The sequence below is a fragment of the Nestor notabilis genome, unplaced genomic scaffold, assembly GCF_000696875.1.
Source record: "Nestor notabilis isolate BGI_N333 unplaced genomic scaffold, ASM69687v1 scaffold2646, whole genome shotgun sequence".
Lineage (NCBI taxonomy): Eukaryota > Metazoa > Chordata > Aves > Psittaciformes > Psittacidae > Nestor > Nestor notabilis.
Window position 1 is genome coordinate 1 of NW_009932196.1, and position 20180 is coordinate 20180.

Here is a 20180-nt window from a genome sequence, read left to right on the forward strand (position 1 = left end):
ACTGGATGAGCTTTTAAGGTCCCTTCCGACACAAACCACCTTCTGATCCTGTGTTCTTCCCTGTGTGTCCAGCACTCCAGCTCTTCTCTGATACATAGGCTTTTATTTGTAATCACTTTCCAAATACCAAGTTCTCCCAATCTTCCCTCCAGCCCCAGGGCTCTTTGTCACCTGCATGTTCTGGTTTTCTGCTCCTTCATTTCAGTGAGTGTTCAGCTGTGAAACTGTTCATTTTGGCAGGGAAAATAAGTAGAGGTGAAACAGGGTCATGGTTCTGTGGAAGGTGTTAATGGGTGCCCACAATCAGGTCTTTAATCTGTGGTTGTGCCTGTGTTCAAGTTACAGGTTTTCTAACCAGAAGTTGGGATTTCCAGGTGTTCACACTTTTTCTCTTCATTTCAATTTTATGCCATTCCCAAATGTCTTAGGAACGGGACTGCTGCCAGGGACATTCCCTGAAATGCCGCAGTAGATGGAATAGTGCTCAAAGGATGTTGGATGAGGCCACGCAAGAGCTGCCCTTCAGGAAAGTGCAGGGCTCAAACTGGCTGAACTCCACCAGAAGCCTTATCTTGGTACCTGCAGTGACTCATCCCATCTGACTCATGCTGCTTCCTAGGAAAGTCTGTACTTCTGAGTATCTAACAGATGGCACCATGGTTTGATTATACCTGGTCATTTGAAACAGCTCTTCTTTACAAGTAGTGCTTGTATTTGTTATTATCCCTTAGCACAGAGTCCTGCAGTTTTCTCCACCTCTTAAGTGTGTTCTCTGAAGGTTTTAGAGATCTATGTTACAATCCAGAGATGAAGGTGGTTTTAGAGATCTCCTATGTTACAATCCAGAGATGAAGGTTTCATATCAGTTTGAGAATATCACTCAAATTTAGGGTATTTATATACTTCACACAACCTTGTGCAGAATGGCTCTTGAGCAAGAAAGGTTCTGTGTGGTGTTCTTTCCCTTATGTGAGACTTAAAAGAAGGCAAAATGTGACTAGGTTGTTATGTGAGTTCCTGAAATGAGTGATGCAGGTCCCACTGGAACAGAGATGGTATCTTACAAAGGGGATGTAGTCTACTGCTTGATTTAAATAAACCAAACACCACCACAACCCCAAAGTAGTTACATCTCCCAGTTGTTGTCTTTGGTATGTTACAAGTTGGATCAGAAGTGTCGTAAAAATGATTCTTCTTGTGTCCCACTTCAATGAACTCTTGTAAAGAATTCTCTCTCTGTCGTGAACAAAAGTAAGTTAAAGTTATGCAGCTTCAGTGTCATGCAGTGCTCAAGGCCAGGTTGGATACAGGGGCTTGGAGCAACCTGCTCTAGTGGAAGGTGTCCCTGCCTGTGGCAGGGGTTGCAACTGAAGGAGCTTTAAGGTCTCTTCCAACCCAAATCCTTCTGTGATTCTATGATTGAAACACAAATGTTAGGTAAATTCAAGTTAAATATTGAACAGATTCATACAGATACTCAAATACTGAATAGAACAGTAAAAGAAATGGCTTCTTGGTAACATTTAGTGTCCCAGCTCTATTCTGTGCCAAGAAGTGTTCATGGACCATCAGAGAAACCATAATAAATCATAAATGATGATCATAGAAGTTCTCGGGTTTACAGCTTTGAGAGTGTGTGTGCAGAGAGTGATGGAAATGTTTTGAGATAATAAAGATACACGCAAAGAGCAGAGAAAGATACTTGAGAAGTTCATTTCTTTAAGCTTCTCCTCAGCAGATGACAAGCGAGGATGCTCACGGCCCCGGGACCTAGAGTTGCATTAACAATAACTGGGTTTGTGTTTTCCAAAGGTGGTTCTGCTCACTGGCTTATAGAATTGATGTTCTGCAAGTTTGCCACTTGGTGGTGCCAGATCGATTCATAAATCACAGATGTCAGCTGAGAGGAGATGTTGAAGATATGTCTGAGGAGTGTACACAAAGAGGGAGGTACAATTTGATGCTGTGATGCTGCTGATGCAGCTGTACTCAGCAGCAGCCCTTTCCTCCATCCCTCAACCCCATATCTCCAGTCCCTCTCTGTCCCTCCAATACCTGCAGAGTAAGTATGTAGGACAAAGCTTCTGGAATGTTTCTCCTGTGTCAAGCAGGGGTTGGATTCAGCAATGTTGTGGGGCAGAAGATGCCATTGGGGTCTCTGGAGGCAGCTGCAAGCGTGTTGCTCACAGTAGTACTTTTGTAGCTGTGTGATTGTTGTAGTTCCTGTCCAGTTGGTTTCATTCTGTCACAATTTATACGTATTTATCACTGGGGTCTGTTTCCTTGATGTAAGGAAGGACAACAATGATCATAAGTGCAAATCCAAGGGGATTAAATGAACCTTCCTCCATCTCCAAGTTGCAGGGCTGCTCTTCAGCAGAGCTCAAGTCACTCTGTTTGATGAAAATGTCTCAATTTGTCACAGTGTTTTGGTGTTATCAGTGTTTATCATTGAAGTATATTTGCACCAGACTTCATAACAACTTTGTTTTTCTCTCTCTCTCTCTCTCTCTCTCAATGCTGCAGTTCCAAAAGAATTGGTGGAGCTTCACTTGAAACTGATGAGAAAGATTGGCAAGTCTGTCACAGCAGACAGATGGGAAAAGTATTTGATCAAGGTACAATATGCACGTTGGATGATTCTGCAATGCTGGAGTGTGGTTGTGATGAGCTGTTGTGGCAGCAATCCCTGCTATGAATGATCCTGAGCCTTGGGCTCTGTTGGCGCCAACACTCTGCATGCCCATTAGTAGTAGAAGATCCCAGCTTAACTTTGAGTAACCAGACAGTATTTCTGCATGTGCAAGAGTGGACACCTTCATACCCGGTAGTAAAATACTTCTTTGAGCATTAAGACCTTAAATAAGGAGGTTTAGTAGCCTGAAAACAGGCTAAATTGAGCAGAGGGATTTACAATAACAATTGACTTGTGTATCAGTCATCTGGATATGATTCTGGTACCGTGGTTTGTTTGGTATTCAGACAGGGACTCACCACACAGTTCTTGCAGCATGTGTTAATAATAAATGGAAGTATTGCACTGACTGATACCTGCATGCTCAGAAGGATGAAAATGTAGTTGTGCATCTACCAAATACAGCATCCCCTTGGTTTACATAGTTCTGTATTGGGAGTTTAATTGTGGCTGTGCCATTGAGGGCACGTTACATGCAAATAGTTTTCAGTTTAAAGAACTGCTTCAGAAAACTGCTTCAGAAAACCGCTTCAGAAAACACAAATAGCTATTCACATTTTATGGGTTACCATTTCCCCTCTGCCTATGTTCCATGTGTCTTTTGATCCACAAAAACACAGTCTTGCTATTGTCTGTGCAGCCACGATCACATCTTACTTAGAAATACAGCATTATGGTAAGAGCAGTGACACAGATAATGGCACTTGGCAAATCCAGGTGCCTTTTGGCCCCTTAAAGTGCTGTCTCTAAGCTTTACAGAGCCAGGGATTCCTCTTGAGGTTTGTGTAGTGCTAAGATGATGTGTTCAGGACTGGGAGTATGTCAGGAATTAACCTGCTGAAGGGCCTGAGGTGAAATCTAACCTCTTAAGCAATTGTCAAGATTTTTATGGTGATGTTTTAAAAGAATAATATAATTTATGTAACATTTGTACACTTCACGTATTGTTGTGGTTACTGAATTGTGTTAAATTCCTTAATACACTAAAAAAGCCATTGCAGCAAGCTGAGAAAAACTAAGTCTGGTGTTTGTACCCTGCTGAAGCAACTTACCACTGGTGTGGTGAGCAGAAAGGACAGGGATGAACCAAGTTTATGAGGGGAAAATCTTCCTTCAGCAGGCACTCAAAGGATGGGAAGGTGTTAAGGAAACCCTCCCACCTCCCCTTGTGAAGACCAAGTAAGCACTAAGAAATTCCACTTCATTTAACAGTCTCCAGAGCTAACTTGAAGCTTATTCTAGCTGGTGGTTCACAGGAAGCTTGAAGAACAAAGGAATTTGAATGTCACTAGAGAGGTTTGCTAATATTATCCTCATTTCAGAGGGGTATAATTAATTTAGGAAACCAATAGAATATTGGGAAAAGCCACAAAAGCCAGGAAAAATGGAAAAGGTGTGGAACCATTGGGAGCATTTTCTTGGATGCAGATTGATCAATGTATTACTGACATACTCTGATGTTCACCTGGTTTTCCTTTGCTAGAAACTACTGCTGTGTTGCTTTGATAAAACAGGGCTTGATACATTCTACATGTGACCATTTTCATGTCTTAGGTGGAAACTTTAAGTGGAGGACATTCAAACTTAAATGCTTTTAATGTTTATGCATGTAAATAGTATTAATAGGAGGGTTTATATACCAGCTGTTTGTAAGATATGCTTTATTTGACTGCCATGCTTGTGAAGAGCATGATAAAAACACTGCCTCTAAGCTGTGGCTGGTATTTTGACTGATTGCTGTATTTTGGGGTAGGAAGGGAACATTGCAGTTGAGTCTTGTGATGGAAAACCACCCAGCTTGGCTCACCAGCATCCACACAAGTAGTCTATTGGAATAAAATGGCTCTAAGCTTGAAAGTGGCTGTACTTACAAGAATATAAAATGCTTATCAAGCAGCTTGGAAGACAATGGCTTTTCTTCTCTGTGCAAGGAGTGTGTGTGGTCATGTAGGACTGAGGTAGAGAAAAGGGCTTGTCCTAAACATTTGAACAACAAGGAGGAACTGTTCAGCTGAGCTCTTCTTTGAGGAATGAGCAGTTGAGCTAATTCAGATTGTGCTGTCTCCTGACAAAATGCTTTACAGAGGGGGCTGGAGCAGCTCTGCTCTGGAGCCAGGCTGAGAGAGCTGGGCTGGGGCAGCTGGAGAAGAGAAGGCTCCTGAAGGGGACACCTTAGAGCAGCTCCGGTGCCTAAAGGGGCTCCAGGAGACCTGGAGAGGGGCTTTGGACAAGGGATGTAGGGACAGGCCAAGGGGAATGGCTTGAACCTGCCAGAGGGGAGATTGAGATGAGCTCTGAGGCAGAAGCTCTTCCCTGTGAGGGTGCTGAGGCGCTGGCACAGGGTGCCCAGAGAAGCTGTGGCTGCCCCATCCCTGGCAGTGTTCAAGGGCAGGTTGGACACAGGGGCTTGGAGCAACCTGCTCTAGTGGAAGGTGTCCCTGCCTGTGGCAGGGGTTGGAACTGGATGAGCTTTAAGGTCCCTTCCAACACAAACCAGTCTGGGATTCTATGACTTGACTATTTATCAAGCATATACTGCAATTTTATACAGATAAGGTTTACCTGGACTGGTCCATCTGACACATTCAACCCCAAAACTGGCACATTCTGAACACAGTGTCTCTTCTGGCTCTTAGAAATTGTGTACCTCTAGTGCCACCCAGGCAGACTCTGTGCTGTGTGTTTCACCTTCCTGGCATCATTCTTTACATCTGAACATTTGGCACATGGCAGTGGTGTCAGATGCCATTGTAGCTGCCTTGGAAATACTCAAGACAGATGGTTCAGCCTCTCTTTTGCAGGGTGGGATGATGCTGACCACTCCTTAGTGTGCAGAAGCTCCTGCAAGCAGCATCTCTTTGATCAGTTTGAAATGTCCCCTTTATGGAGGCAGAGACTAACACTTCATTGGAGCCTGACTCAGTGAGATCCGTAGCTGAGGGTTGTGACAGTACTTGTCAGGAGAAAGCACAATCATCTGGGTTTTAATTGTCAAAACGTAGTCATTTCAGGTTGAACAGATGCTTCAGCAGCTCTGATGTCTCTGAGCTGCTGCTTTGACAGCCACACACTTCCACAGCATGTGCAACTTCTCATTATTGCTTTCATACTTGATGAGTAAGTAATGAGCAGTGACTGGCACGTGTCCTCAGCAAGGGGTTGATACCCAGTTCCCAGTGTTCCTCACGTTACACAGTTGGGAACAAGAAAGCAAGCAGAGGAACCCCTCTGTATGAGTGAGCAGGGATTGTCTCTTGCCATCAGCTTTGGTTTTGCATCGGAGAAGTGCTCACATAAGGCTCCTTAACCTTGGGGCAGGAATCATGGCTCTCCAGCAGGGTTCGTTGTGACCTGAGAGCACACTCTTCACTGTTCTCTGTAGGCCACAGTTTAAAGTCAGAGTGTGATTTATGGTGTAGCTGAGCTGAGTGCAGGCTTACTCATGGGTCACTTAAAGAGAGGTGTTGGTACTAAGGATAGCAGAGGGTAGGTAGTACGGCCATGGGGTTGTAGCCCACATGGAGTTTTACAACATGGATTAGCTGAGCTCTGCTGCTGGTGGGTGACGTTTAGGGTTATTTTTGGCTCCTTTTTCCAGAGAAAGCAGCTTTAGATGTGATTTACAGGTTTCCAAGTAGCTGAGTGGCTGTATCTTGTGTTTAACAATCATTTGGTGATGGGGAGACCACAGCCTTGGCTGAGTCCATTGGGCAGGGCTCTGCTTCCTCACAGGCTGAAGGGCAGCAGCACCTCGTGTGCTAATCTGGACAGTCATGATGCAACAGTGGCACTTCAGAATAATCTTGACTGGAGATTGATCAGCTTTTGCCTCCTTATAACTGGTGTTTTCGCTGGAATAGCCTCACCACGTGTCCTCAACTGATAAACAGCTCTTCCCTGGTCATGTCTGAGTTGTTTAGGAGGAGAGGGAATTCATTCTCCACCATTACTGTTGGAGCTTCTGCTGAGTCAATCTGTTTGTCTTCTACTGCCACTTTTCTTGTGTGGTTTTTCCTTACATTTGTGTCATTAAATGTTTGCTTGAAGTAAATGGAAGTTGGCCACACTTCTCACTCTACATCTACCTGACAGGAGGATGAAGCCAGGAGGGGGCTGGTCTCTGCTCCCAAGGAACAAGGGATGGGCCAAGAGGAAGCAGCCTCAAGCTGCCCCAGGGCAGGTTTAGCTGGAGCTGAGGAACAATTCCTTGCCCAGAGGGTGCTCAGGCATTGGAACAGGCTGCCCCGGGCAGGGCTGGAGGCACCGTCCCTGCAAGTGTTCACAGCCCGTGGAGCCGAGGCCTCAGTGCCAGGGGTCAGTGGTGGCCTTGGCACTGCTGGGAATGGTTGGACTTGGTGAGCTTAAAGGTCTTTTCCAACCTGGTTGGTTCTGGGATGATTCTATACTTTAAAATATTTATCAAGCAGCTTGAAGCCCAGAGTTATTTTCTAAGGAATCATCATTCCACAGTGCAGAGTGAGTATCAGTGGCATTTATCTGCAGTACAGGGGGAGGACTCAGGTGGCCCCAAGACGTGCAAAGTGCCCATAAGGACGTGCAATAAGAAATCATGTCTGCTCAAGAGAGTTTCTATTCTGAATAGACAAGCCAGAAATAGAACAGGAGCTTTTGCTCAGCAAAGACAAGAATATCTTCCTGGTTCAGAGCTGTGCTGCCTGATTTCAGAGCTTTAGAGAAGCTGGTGGTGATCAGGACCTCTATCTACTCTTCCATGGAGATTCACCAGTGCTTGCCAAACAACCCCACTTCTGCTTCTGTTTCGTGGGAGGCTTTCTGACCTGCACTCTGAAGAGATCATGTATAATTGTTACTGTCACATGGTACTGTTAATATAAAAGCTTAAAGTTGCTTTTATCCACTAACCCTGGCAATGTTGTGATTCTGTTTGTGACAGATATGCCAAGAATTCAACAGCACGTGGGCTTGGGAGATGGAAAAAAAAGGATATCTGGAAATGAGTGTTGAATGCAAACTGGGGATTCTGAAGGTACACATTGATCAGCTGAGGTGCTGAATGACTTCATCCTTGCTCACTTAAATATCTTGGAGCTTTGGCTTTTTCACTTCAGCAGCTTGCAAATTTAGCTTGACTGAGCCATAAGCAGATATATTAAATATAGAGCTGCTCTTGTGACAGGCATCATATTCATTAAAGTGGAATAGGCCCAAACTGAACGCTCTGCATATTTTTCCACCCTCTGTGTGGAAATTGGGCTGTACTGACTGTTCTGTCAGTATCTGTGTGCCTGTGTAGTGCACTTTAAGATGTTCATTAGCTTGTTGAGTCCCAAAGCCAAAGGTGGGACTTCATCTTTTCAAGTCTTGAGGAAGCTCTCAGGGTGGGTTCCAAGTTTGGGTGTGTGGCTCATTGTAGGATGAGATTCCTTGGCCTAGATAAAATAATTAAAAATACACTTTCTAAGCTGGAAAAGCAAAAAAAAGCAAAACCCAAACCCCAAACCTTCTTTCATTTCAAACCAACATGGTCCGTAAAACACCCCTCTCATAGCTCAAACTGAAAGATCTGATAGAGGCCTAAAAGAAGCTCCAAATGACTGATTTTTCTTATTTCTATCTGTATTTTGACATTTGAACAGTCTCCCTGATTTCTCCCTTTCCCAGTATCTCTGTGAATGTCAGTTTGATGATAACCTCAAGTTCAAGAACATCATTAATGAGGAGGATGCTGATGCCATGCGCCTTCAGCCCATCGGTCGTGACAAGGATGGCCTCATGTACTGGTATCAGCTGGATCAAGAGCATAATGTCAGGATGTACATAGAAGAACAGGATGATCAGGATGGATCCACATGGAAGTGCATTGTTAGGTATTTCTTTATTTTTCCTTACTTTATAGGGATTTTCAGCCATTTGTGACTGTGTCTTCCGAAATCTATGTCAGTAACTCTCCGTTTCTCATGGAGCAGGATTCCTGACAGTGGGATTCTCTGCCTTCACATGTGTGTGTTAGTGGAAAACCACCTGCAGAAATAACTCACTGATTTGTTGGTGACAGCCAATGTGTAACTTCCCTTCTGCTTAAGCTACAAAGGATATATGGAAGGGTAGCAGGATAGAGGGGAAGCTTCTGGCAGCTTCTCACAGAAGCCACTGTTGTAGTTCCCTGCTTTTGGAAGTTGTCACTTGAATGATGTGGTGATTCCTTTTGGAGCAGAAAACTACAACTTCCTCTCCACTGAGAGAAAGAAGCAATTGCAAAGCAGTCAGTGAGGATTGGTGAGAGGATAATACATAAAAGAATAGCAGCAGCTCAGATCCAGACCTGACAGGGCTTTAGTTGAGGTGGATAAGATCCTACCCCAAAAGTGGTTTCATTTTGGTATGGATAATTTGGAAGGTTTCTGACTCTGAAGCATCAGCCACAGTGGTGGGACAGGCATTTTGCTGTGGTTGTGTATTTGGTTTTCAGGGCTGTTTGTTTACTTGTTATGAATCCCTTTGGGATGAGCAAGTGGCTTATCAAATAATACGGGGTTTAATTCTGTCATCTAGAAACCGCAATGAACTTGCTGAGACCCTGGAGCTACTGAAAGCACAGATTGATCCTGCCCTGTTGAAACCCAGCAATGCTCAGCAGGAGAATTCATCACGTGAAAGCCCCAGCATAGAAGATGAAGACACCAAAAAGGCTGAAGAACCATCTACACAAGGTTTTCTGCCTTCTTTTCTACAGTTTTCAGTGTTGTGCTGTGGCAGTGTAAAGAGTTCTCAACTTCCTGAGAAGTTACTGTGTCAGAGCAGGACTTCTTAAAGAAAATCAATCCACAAAACCTGTTTCTGTTCAAAGGAAATCCAGTAAATCATAGGCCCAACCAGGTTGGAAAAGACCTTTAAGATCAAGTCCAACCATTCCCAGCAGTGCCAAGGCCACCACTAACCCCTGGCACTGAGGCCTCGGCTCCACGGGCTGTGAACACTTGCAGGGACGGTGCCTCCAGCCCTGCCCTGGGCAGCCTGTTCCAATGCCTGAGCACCCTCTGGGCAAGGAATTGTTCCTCAGCTCCAGCTAAACCTGCCCTGGGGCAGCTTGAGGCCGTTTCCTCTAGTCCCATCCCTTGTTCCTTGGGAGCAGAGACCAGCCCCCTCCTGGCTCCATCCTCCTGTCAGGCAGTTCCAGAGAGCGATCAGGTCCCCCTGAGCCTTCTCTTCTCCACACTAAACCCCCAGGTCCCTCAGCCCTTCCCCATCACACTTGTGCTCCAGGCCCTGCTCCAGCTCCGGTGCCCTTCAATATTGAGTACTTCGAAATGATAAATATTTTTGGAGGGGTTTTTAGTGCATATTTAGGCTCAAGCGTTTGTTTATAAGGGGAATTTTATTTTGCTGTACATGCTCATTGTGTGTTTTTGTGGGGCATTGAAGTGTTGCCAAATGTTTCCTGTTCTAGCAACATTAAAATTTAAAAGAAGAAAAATACCTGTTTGTGCAATGCCATATTTGAAATCAAGACATCATTGGGTGCCCTGTTTACTTTCCATTTTGAGTTTGAATCAAAAAAAATACAGGTTATATCCTCCAGTGTTTCACAATCAGCATTGATTTTTCAAGAATCATAGAATGGTTTGGGTTGGAAAGGACCTTAAGTTCATCCAGTTCCAACCCCCTGCCATGGGCAGGGACACCACACACTAGACCATGTCACCCAAGGCTCTGTCCAGCCTGCCCTTGAACACTGCCAGGGATGGGGCAGCCACAGCTTCCTTGAGCCAAGTGCCTCAGCACCCTCACAGTAAAGAACTTCTTCCCTGTATCTAATCTAAACTTCCCCTGTTCCAGTTTGAACCCATCACCCCTCGTCCTGTCACACCAGTCCCTGGTGAAGGTCCCTCTGCAGCATCCTTGTAGCCCCCTTCAGACACTGGAAGCTGCTCTGAGGTCTCCACGCAGCTTCTCTTCTCCAGGCTGAACAGCCCCCATGTTCTCAGCCTGTCTCCATACAGGAGCTGCTCCAGCCCCTGATCATCCTCGTGGCCTCCTCTGGGCTTGCTCCAACAGCTCCATGTCCTTCTGATGTTGAGGACACCAGAACTCAACATGAGTTTAATTGTAATGATTTAAAATACCAGAATGTTTTAGAAGTGAAGTGGTCCCTGGCTGCCTCCACTAGCAAAGAACCTTTTTTCCTTCCTTATTGCCATGTCATTGCACATATTTAATAACCTGCCTGACTTGTTGCTTTGTGCATTGCTTTTAGCAAGTATCTGTCAGCCTGAAGCACTTTACTTTGCAAGATCTGCTCTATTCTCAGGTTATGGAAAGCTAAAAGCTGCTTATCCCTAGTAACTCCACCCCAGTTACAACCTGGTGTTATTTTATTGACATACAAGAAGGTATTTCCATAATCAGAAACAAGATTTAAGATTTCAGTGTCTTAGGGTGTGTTCCTTCAAATCTGCTTAAAGGATTTAATTTAATAAAGTTAATTTGATGTATGGAATTAGCCAAAGCCTGTTTTGATTCTGAGTATCAAAGACTTGCTGTTTTATTCTCATTCTTTGTAACAAACAGTGTAGAGCAGAAGAAATAAAACATTTAGGTAACACTGAAGTGGTTGTGGCAGCATTAAAAGACTCATGTAGAAATGGCAGGGAATTGGGATGAACTCCAGCAGGTTTGTCTTCCACTCTAAGGCTTTTCCAGTGTGTAACTCTGCATTTAAGTGACACCACCACCTGTGTGGTTACCAGCACTGCAGAGTGAATTCCAAGTGCTGCTCTTGCCTGTGTCTCACATGATATTGGTGCAGAATCACTCCTGGGCACTAGTCCCACGTATGGGCTGAATGATGAAATGATTGACACATGCAGTGAGAAATGCACAGTCACAGAGCACTACTCAGAGGCTCTCAGTTGAGAAGCTTTAGTATTTATTAGTAGTCCAAGGACCTCACTCAAAGCTCTTCTGTTATGTGAAAACATACTGGAAGACCTGATACCTGTTTGCTTTGGCCACTTCTCAGATTGTGTGAAATAAGTTCATACAAAAAGCTCAACTGACCCAATGCTTACGTGTGCTTTACTAGCCTGAGGAATTGGCTCAAGTAGTGTTGAAATGACTTGTGCACCAGCTAAGTCAGTTTGTGTATCTGAAATGCCTTATGAGCAGTTTGGGGAGTTAAACTGTAGACTAGGGCAGTTAAACTGTTGACAACTCTAGCTGTTGAGTTTTGGTATAGAGGAGATTTGGGTTTCTGGTGCTCCTTGAAGCTTGGGAGAAGGAAGGAGGTGAAGGGAAGAAATGGTCAAACAGGTTTAGGCAGAAAGAAGTGAGGAGAGAGTGAAAGAACTTGGACACAGGAAAAAAAAACCTCAGTTCTCACCGTTACAGACAAATGGCTTTAAAAAGGCAGCTTTTGTGTTACAAGGGCTCAGAGTGGGAAGCACTTCTCTGAAAGGTAAAAGACCAGCTCTGAGCCTTCAGAATGTTACCACTCCGGGTGCTTTAGGGATTCATCTTTCACTTGTGTTCTGATTGCTGAGACTGACATGAATACATGCTTTGTATCTGAAAATGTTCTAAAATCCGTTCTTCCTCACTATGCACAGAATCCCAGCGTGGTTTGGGTTGGAAGGAACCTTAAAGCTCCTCCAGCTCCAACCCCTGCCCTGGGCAGGGACACCTTCCACTAGAGCAGGTTGCTCCAAGCCCCTGTGTCCAACCTGGCCTTGAACACTGCCAGGGATGGGGCAGCCACAGCTCCTCTGGGCACCCTGTGCCAGCACCTCAGCACCCTCACGGGGAAGAGCTTCTGCCTCAGAGCTCATCTCAATCTCCCCTCTGGCATCTGAATGTCTTCCTTTTTTCTCTGAACTGCTGGGGCCTGATTTCCATGTGGAATTTCACTTGAAGACCATGGAATCTTCCACCACGTTCTGGTTTGTGAAAGAGTTCAGAAACTCAAGCAAGACTTCAAGCTTGATGCTTCGTGCATGTATCCTCTGAAAGCATTGTGCCACTGTTGAGGAAGGGGCTAAGATGGCTGTTTAAAGAAGGATAAATTCTGCTTCTAGCTTCTGAAATTTAGGTTTATTTTGGTGTATAATTAAACTGAAATGTGATTCTATAGTTAAAAATTAGCACCCCATTTATTTAGTGACAGTGTTAGAGCAGCCAGACCCCTGGGTATTCAGTGAGAGAAGATTCATTTGTGGGGGACTATGGGTTGTTGGGTGCTTTACATCTGCCTTTGTTCTGATGGATGCTCTTTGTGACCCTGTAGGTCCTTCTGGGTGTCTCATAGTTTTTCTCTGTCAACAGAAAATCAATTGAAAATCAAAGAAGAGGTGGAAGAACAGGCGATAGAATCAGAAAACCTTCCTCTTCCTGCGGTCAAAGAAGATGAAAATACCCTGAAAGTGGAGAAAGTGGAAGAAAAAGAAATCATAAAGTTGCCAGTAATAGTAAAATTAGAGAAAGCTTCAGAATACACTGAAGAAAAGCAAACTGTCAAAGAAGAAAGTGACTCCTTTAAAGAAAATGTCAAGCCTGTTAAAGCCGAGGTGAAGGAAAACAAAATAGAATCAAAAGACTTAAAAGAAGTCAAAAGTTGCACGGATAAAATAGCAGTTCATGAGCCAGAGAGGTTAGAATTTTGTGTTAATGTCAAAACTCCCCAAGAAATAGTGGAGAAATCAGTGGAAGAAAGTGAGAAGCTGAAAAATGACCAGCAGGCCAAAATACCGCTTAAGAAGCGAGAGATCAAGCTGACGGATGACTATGACAGTCCAATAAAGGGGCCTCTGTGTAAATGTGTTACTCCAACAAAGGATGTCTTGAAGGAAGAAGGGAAACCTGAAGAAGAAGCTTTTAAGAGAGTCCCTACAATCACTGCTTTATGTCCTGATGGGAAAGTGCTGGTGAATGGAGAGGTTAGCTGTGAAAAGATAACCCCAAGCATCATACAGAATAACAAGCCAGAGCACTCTGCTGGTGCAAAGGAAGAGAGCAGCTCCCTGAAGGAGAAAAATGGGAAAAGTGGGGAAAAGGTGTCAGAGTCCCTGAATTCTGTTAGTAAACCCATCAAAACGTGTGAGGTGGAAAAGAACGCAGTGACTGTGCTGAAGGAGATCGGGGCCGCCGTCTCCGAGGCTTCTAATCAGAAAGTGCCTTTAAAGGAGGAATTGAGTCCTGTGGAGAAGGAGCCCCCGGACAGCACAGCCTGTGACGTGGTAGTGGAAGAGCCTTCGAACTCTGAAGTCTGTGCCAAAACAACTGAAGAGAAACCAGCCACTAAAATCAAACAGGATAGACTATCACCACCCAAAGAATGCTTAGAGAAGTCCCCAACTGCATCTGCTCGGGCAGAGCTGCCCAACCCAGCGCTCTCTGATGAAGAGACTTTGAAAGGTAAAGGTGAGTCTGAGGAGAGAGCTGGTTCTCCAAAAGCTGCTGAGATACCCCCTGCGCCCGCTTCTCCTGCTGCTTTAGAGAACCCTGGCTTGGAAAAGGAGGGCTCTGAAAGTAAAACGCCTCAACCTAAGGAGAGCAAAGGAGAAGAAAGATCAAGCCCTGAAAAACAAGAAGAAGAGCCAGAAGCTGCCAAGACGGAGCCAGATAGGTCAGATGATGCTCATGCTTCTAACCTAGAGGACTCCTCAGAGAGTAAAAAGGACTCTCCAGTTCCTAAAAGCAAATTTAAATATAAGCTAGTGTCTGAGGAAGAAAGCTGTGCAACAGATAACAAAGAAATAACTTCTGAAAGGCAGAAAGAAGGGATCAAATTAACCATCAGGATCTCCAGTCGGAAGAGAAAGGCAGAAACGCCGCCAGAAGAGGTCAGCATTGGCCGCACGTTAAGGAGATCTCCAAGGATATCCAAGCCTACTCCAAAAGTTGTGGAGACTCGGGATCAGAAACCTGACAGAAAGCGAGCTGAGGAGGAAGAGGAGAAACCTGCAGCAGCACAAAAGCCAGAACGAAAAGAAGATGCAAAGAAAGAGAAGGAGTCAAATTCTAAGGTCAACAAGGTAATACCTCATTTTATTAGCCAGGAATAAAGAATACCCAGAGTCTTGTCTGTAAGAATATGCACTTACATAGGAACGTTGAGGATTGTGTTTCTTTGGTGAGTTTTTGCAAGGAAGTAGCTTTGCAGTCCAGTCAGTGGACTCATCCATGGATTCATAGACTGGTCTGTGTTGGAACAGACCTTAAAGCTCCTCCAGTTCCAAGCCTCTGCCACGGGCAGGGACACCTTCCACTAGAGCAGGTTGCTCCAAGCCCCTGTGTCCAACCTGGCCTTGAACACTGCCAGGGATGGGGCAGCCACAGCTTCTCTGGGCAGCCTGTTCCAGCGCCTCAGCACCCTCACAGGGAAGAGCTTCTGCCTTAGATCCAACCTGAACTTCTCCTGTTTCAGTTTAAACCCATCACCCCTTGTCCTGTCACTCCAGTCCCTGATGAAGAGTCCCTGTGCAGCATCCTTGTAGCCCCCTTCAGACACTGGAAGCTGCTCTGAGGTCTCCACGCAGCTTCTCTTCTCCAGGCTCAACAGCCCCAATGTTCTCAGCCTGTCTCCATATGGGAAGTGCTTCTTGATAGGGTGATAGGAGTTTCTCTTCCTTTATTATCCTGTTGCATTTAAAGGCTCTTTGATAAGACAATTTATTCAATGAAGTGCTCTGTGCTAAATTCAGCTGTTGTGGTGGAAATGAATCTCTTCGGTGTAGAGACAAGTATTTTATGTGATCTGGGAAGAAACTCTGTGAGCTTCCTTTGTGGTTTCTCTTTGGTGTGTCTCCTAGAGAAGCAAAGTTCGGTGGACGGGGACGCGGACACGCGGCCGGTGGAAATACTCAAGTAATGAAGAAAGTGAGGCCTCAGAGAGTGAAAAAAACTCTGAGGAGGAGGAAGAGGAGGAAGAAGAGGAGGAAGAAGAAGCTGCCCCTGCTGATGACGATGAGCCGTGCAAGAAGTGTGGCCTTCCCAATCACCCTGAGCTGGTAGGCTACTGGGGCGAGCTTCCGTTGGCTGTTGTGTAGATGTGGTGCATTGGCTTTGGTGGTATCTGGAGGTGCATCATCCTCTGGAGTGGCTCTCTAAAGAAACCTCTCTAGGGTTTAGGTGGTAAACTCATGATAGTAAATGAGTTTGCCTTTAATAAGAAGGGAAGTGACTTCTTCTCTTTACTGCCTCTGAGTTGTTGTCATTTGTGACATGTAACACAATTTAGCCCATTGAGAATTAATCTGGGTGAGGTTTTGAGCTTGTGCCTCTCAGTGAATACAAGGGAAACAACATCAGAAGCCCCAGCAGTGTGATTTGTCCTTTCTAGTGTGTTGTGACATAATCACAGGTCCATAGTCATCCTTGTTGGATAGAGCTGCACATCACCCTGGGGACTGCGTACAGCAGAATTCCATACAGGAAGAGCACAGTGAGCTTTCACTCTTCCTGGGACTTATGGTTCTCATTCAGCAGTGGTAGATACCACAAATTCCTCTCTTTATCTGGGAAATCCTAATGTCCTGCTGTGAATCCACAAAACAACCCTACTCTGAGGTGTGTGACAGGTATCCTAGCAGCTGAGACAAGGTTTCACCTAAAGGATAAATATCCTAGCAGATACTCACACAGCTTATGCCAGCTTTGTTCCTCAGCTTTAATGGAAAGGGATGTCTCCAGTTGTACCCAGCTAAGTATGAACTTCAGTAGTTGCCTGGTTCTATATGCCCCTGCTGTGTCTCTACTCTCTGGGACATAAAATTATCCTGCCTTGAGGAATAACCAGGTTTCCTTCGTGTGGCTATGAGTGCACAGGGAAAACGCTTCACACCACATCTTGTCCAGATGGAGTTTTCCACTTCATCTGGGATCTGGAAAGCATTCCCAGATTCCATGCTGTGCTTCAATCAGCATAGTCAAGTAGTACTAAGTGCCTGAGAGCACATAATAACGGGAAATCTGGTGTTAAAATGGAAAACTGTGATATATATAAACTTCCCCATAAAACCCACTCCTGGCCCTGGAAGCATCTAGTGATAAGTGATACAGGATTCTGGGGGGGGTTGGCACAGTCCAAAGGATTTATAAAGCACTTCTGTGTTGGCTGCAGAAATGGTTCTGGAGCTTGTTGCATGTTGTGGATGCCAAAAGATGCTCATGATCTGTTTTGTTTCCACAGATTCTGTTGTGTGACTCTTGTGACAGTGGGTACCACACAGCCTGCCTTCGCCCTCCCCTGATGATCATCCCTGATGGAGAGTGGTTCTGCCCACCCTGCCAGCATGTATGGTTCTTGTTCAGCTTCACTCTTCTCCTTTACAGCTTTGCTTTGGGGTTGTGGAGATCTGCTGGGAGTTTAACATGAGATTTTATCTTTCTTCTGTTAAAAAATAGGCTGTGGTGAGTGGTAGATACAGTGATGTTACAGAATCACAGAATGGTTTGGGTTGGAAGGGACCTTAAAGCTCTTCCAGTTCCAACCCCTGCCACGGGCAGGGACACCTTCCACTAGAGCAGGTTGCTCCAAGCCCCTGTGTCCAGCCTGGCCTTGAACACTGCCAGGGATGGGGCAGCCACAGCTTCCCTCTTGTCCATTACTAAACCTGAGTTTTGTGATGTGGTTTTCCCTTCCCTTTTCATTTTCTGCTAGTGCTGACTGTGTGTTGCTGACGTATTGATGGGAATCTCCAACCACACTGGTCTTCTCCCATCTTTGGGTAGATTACCTCAAGACTAACACAGTATTGACTGTGTGTTGCTGATGTGTTGATTGGAATCTCCAGCTACATGGTCTTCTCCCATCTTTGGATCAGTGGCCAAAGCAAGCAGCTGTTTCTAAGTGCTATTCCTCCTTCAGAGACATATGCTCAGGAGCTGGTTAGAGAAAGATGCTGTTTCTGATGAGTCTCACAGTATAGTTTGCTTCTGTTGGCAAAGCCCAAGTTGTCCTTGTCAAGTAACAGACAAGTATGAACACGTTCTTGAAGGTTAGAAGTTGCTTCTGCCAAAAGATAAGTGGTGCATGTGTCTGGTTTCATTTAAAGGACACCTAAAATAGCAAGACTTGCAGGGGTAAGGCAGACAGTGTGTGTTCCTGCTCTTGGTAAATTAATAGGGAACCATATAACCACTTTTTCAGAGTAATCTGCCTGATTCCCAAACCACTTTCCTTGCTTTTAGAGAAATTCCTTGCCAAAAGGGCTGTTGCCCTGCAAAAAGCCACTCTGGATGTGACACGATGTGGCGCTACCAAGCAGTGACCTTTAGCTGTATTTTAGGACTATTTAAGTAGTGATAGTCTTATATGTGTGAGAATGTTCTCTTTACACAATTTGGGATGGTGGCTAGTAGTTAAAGCATTTCCTTGCTCTGTTGGTGTTTAGTGATTTTAAACATGAAAAATGACAGGTTTGTAAAAGCATGAAGATCATCCTTGGAAAGGGAACCATGAGGGCATTAACGTGGAATAAAAGACAATTTGTCCGTGAAAAGTCATTTTTATATATGGCTTCTTGAGAATTAAGCGCTGTTCCAAGACATTTGGTAAGAAAAGGATTGTGAAATGTGTCTCCACTTTTTATTGTGGTGTCCACAGATTCGTGTTTATTACAGAGATTAGGATAAGGGACAAGCAGGTACCACTCTGTGTGTATATTATGTATGTCTGTGAAATCCTCAGGTTTCTCTGAGGCAAAGCTGTAAATACCAATAAAAATGAGGTACTAATTTAGAAGTGCTTACTCCAAACCTCTTTACTTGCTTTAGGCACGTTGCTTCTGGCTGTAAATGCCAGTTTCTGGGAGGATGCATGGCTGTAGCAGCTCATGGTGAAGCATGTGTTTTAGAGAGGTGGTCTTTGTTGTCCTCATCGAAGAGGAGCCTCCAGCGTAGCAAAGCACTCACCCTCCTTCCAGACAAATGTAGTGAATGAACCATCTGAACATGAAAGTAGTTGGTTATGGAAGAAACTAATGTTGTGTTTAATTCCTTTAGAAATTACTCTGTGAGAAATTAGAAGAACAATTACAAGATCTGGACGTGGTCTTAAAGAAGAAGGAGCGTGCGGAGCGCAGGTACTGTTGTGTGGTTGTGTTCGCAGCGAGCTGCTCAGCAGAGCGGTTGTAAGAACTGAAGGAGCTTTGTAGAATAACTGGGGACTGGGAACTGGTAAGACCAGTTTTGACCTCCCACTGGTTGGTGGTGGTGCAGTGCTGGGAGAGTTTGCAAGAGGGGAGAAGCAGCCCAATAATTGGAAAAAGTAAGGAAATACAATTGTATTAAAGTTTGATGAAGGTGCCTGAACACGAATATGGCTTTCTTATGCCAGTAGGTGAAAGGTTGTTAGCACTGGTTCAGCTGCATGTGTTACACTGTCAGCCCAGTGAGCAGTTCCTGCTGTAAGCAAAGTCATAGAATTGGAGAATCCCAGACTGGTTTGTGTTGGAAGGGACCTGAAAGCTCCTCCAGCTCCAACCCCTGCTACAGGCAGGGACACCTTCCACTAGAGCAGGTTGCTTCAAGCCCTGACTTGGTTACAAAGATCATCCAGATTAATGTGGGGTTTAAGTCTTGTCGCTTTAGAGTCTGTTAAACTTTGGCAAGTTTACAAGACTCTGCAGTTGCTGTAGTCCATCTGTCATCATAGTTGTTTCCAGAGCAGCCTGACTTGATCTTTGTTCAGGCTCTTCTCCTCTGGCAAAGAATTGCTACATAGCCCCTTATTTCATAGACTCACAGAATGGCTTGGGTTGGAAGGGACCTTAAAGATCATCCAGTTCCAACTCCCCAGGACAAGTTTGTTCTCTGGTGTTTCTGGAGTTGCTTGTTCCTGCCCAAGTCTAAAATCTGACACTTGTCCATTTGGAATTGCATCCTGTCTTGGTAACTTTTCCGTTCAGTGTGATTTTGAGTTCCCATTTTATCTTTCAGTGCCTCTAAGGTTATAGAATCACAGGATGGTTTGGGTTGGAAAGGACCTTAAGATCCTTCAGTTCCAACCCCTGCCCCGGGCAGGGACACCTTCCACTAGAGCAGGTTGCTCCAAGCCCCTGTGTCCAACCTGGCCTTGAACACTGCCAGGGATGGGGCAGCCCCAGCTTCTCTGGGCACCCTGTGACAGGGCCTCACCACACAGGGAACAATTGGTTGTGGTTATGGATCTGACCACACCATCTTGATCACAACATTTATTATCTTTCAGTTGGTTTTTAATTGCCTTTTAGACCCCACTTCAATCACTTCCGTGGTGTTTGCAGTCTTCAAGTACTGTTGTTTGTCAGAACTCTTTGGAATCTCTTACATTATTCAGGCAGGAAAATGTAGTCATAGGAGATTTAGCACATAATTCCAACTAAAATAACTGGTTCAGTTGGAAAGTCCTCCTGGGATGCTTCTGCTTAGAGACAGAGCTTCAAACAGGGCTAATTACAGCTTTATTCTCTGTATCTACAGTCTTTCTGTAAGCTCATTTTCGTTTTTCTCTCCTAAAGAAAAGAGCGGT

The 20180-nt window shown here is 44.9% G+C and overlaps 1 protein-coding gene across 1 annotated transcript in view; it reads left to right on the forward strand.

Annotated features, from left to right (window-relative positions):
• Positions 1-2528: 2528 nt before the first annotated feature.
• The window catches only part of RSF1 (remodeling and spacing factor 1), a gene marked incomplete at its 3' end in the record, with an annotated part of 23464 nt that continues 5812 nt past the window's right edge, over positions 2529-20180 (forward strand). The window contains exons 1-9 of the mRNA XM_010016244.1: positions 2529-2618; positions 7611-7703; positions 8339-8544; positions 9230-9387; positions 12995-14703; positions 15481-15678; positions 16860-16964; positions 18674-18753; positions 20170-20180. The exon at positions 20170-20180 is cut by the window's right edge and continues 71 nt beyond it. Of these exons, the coding sequence (XP_010014546.1) occupies positions 2562-2618; positions 7611-7703; positions 8339-8544; positions 9230-9387; positions 12995-14703; positions 15481-15678; positions 16860-16964; positions 18674-18753; positions 20170-20180 (2617 nt within the window). The remainder of the gene's footprint in view (positions 2619-7610; positions 7704-8338; positions 8545-9229; positions 9388-12994; positions 14704-15480; positions 15679-16859; positions 16965-18673; positions 18754-20169) is intronic.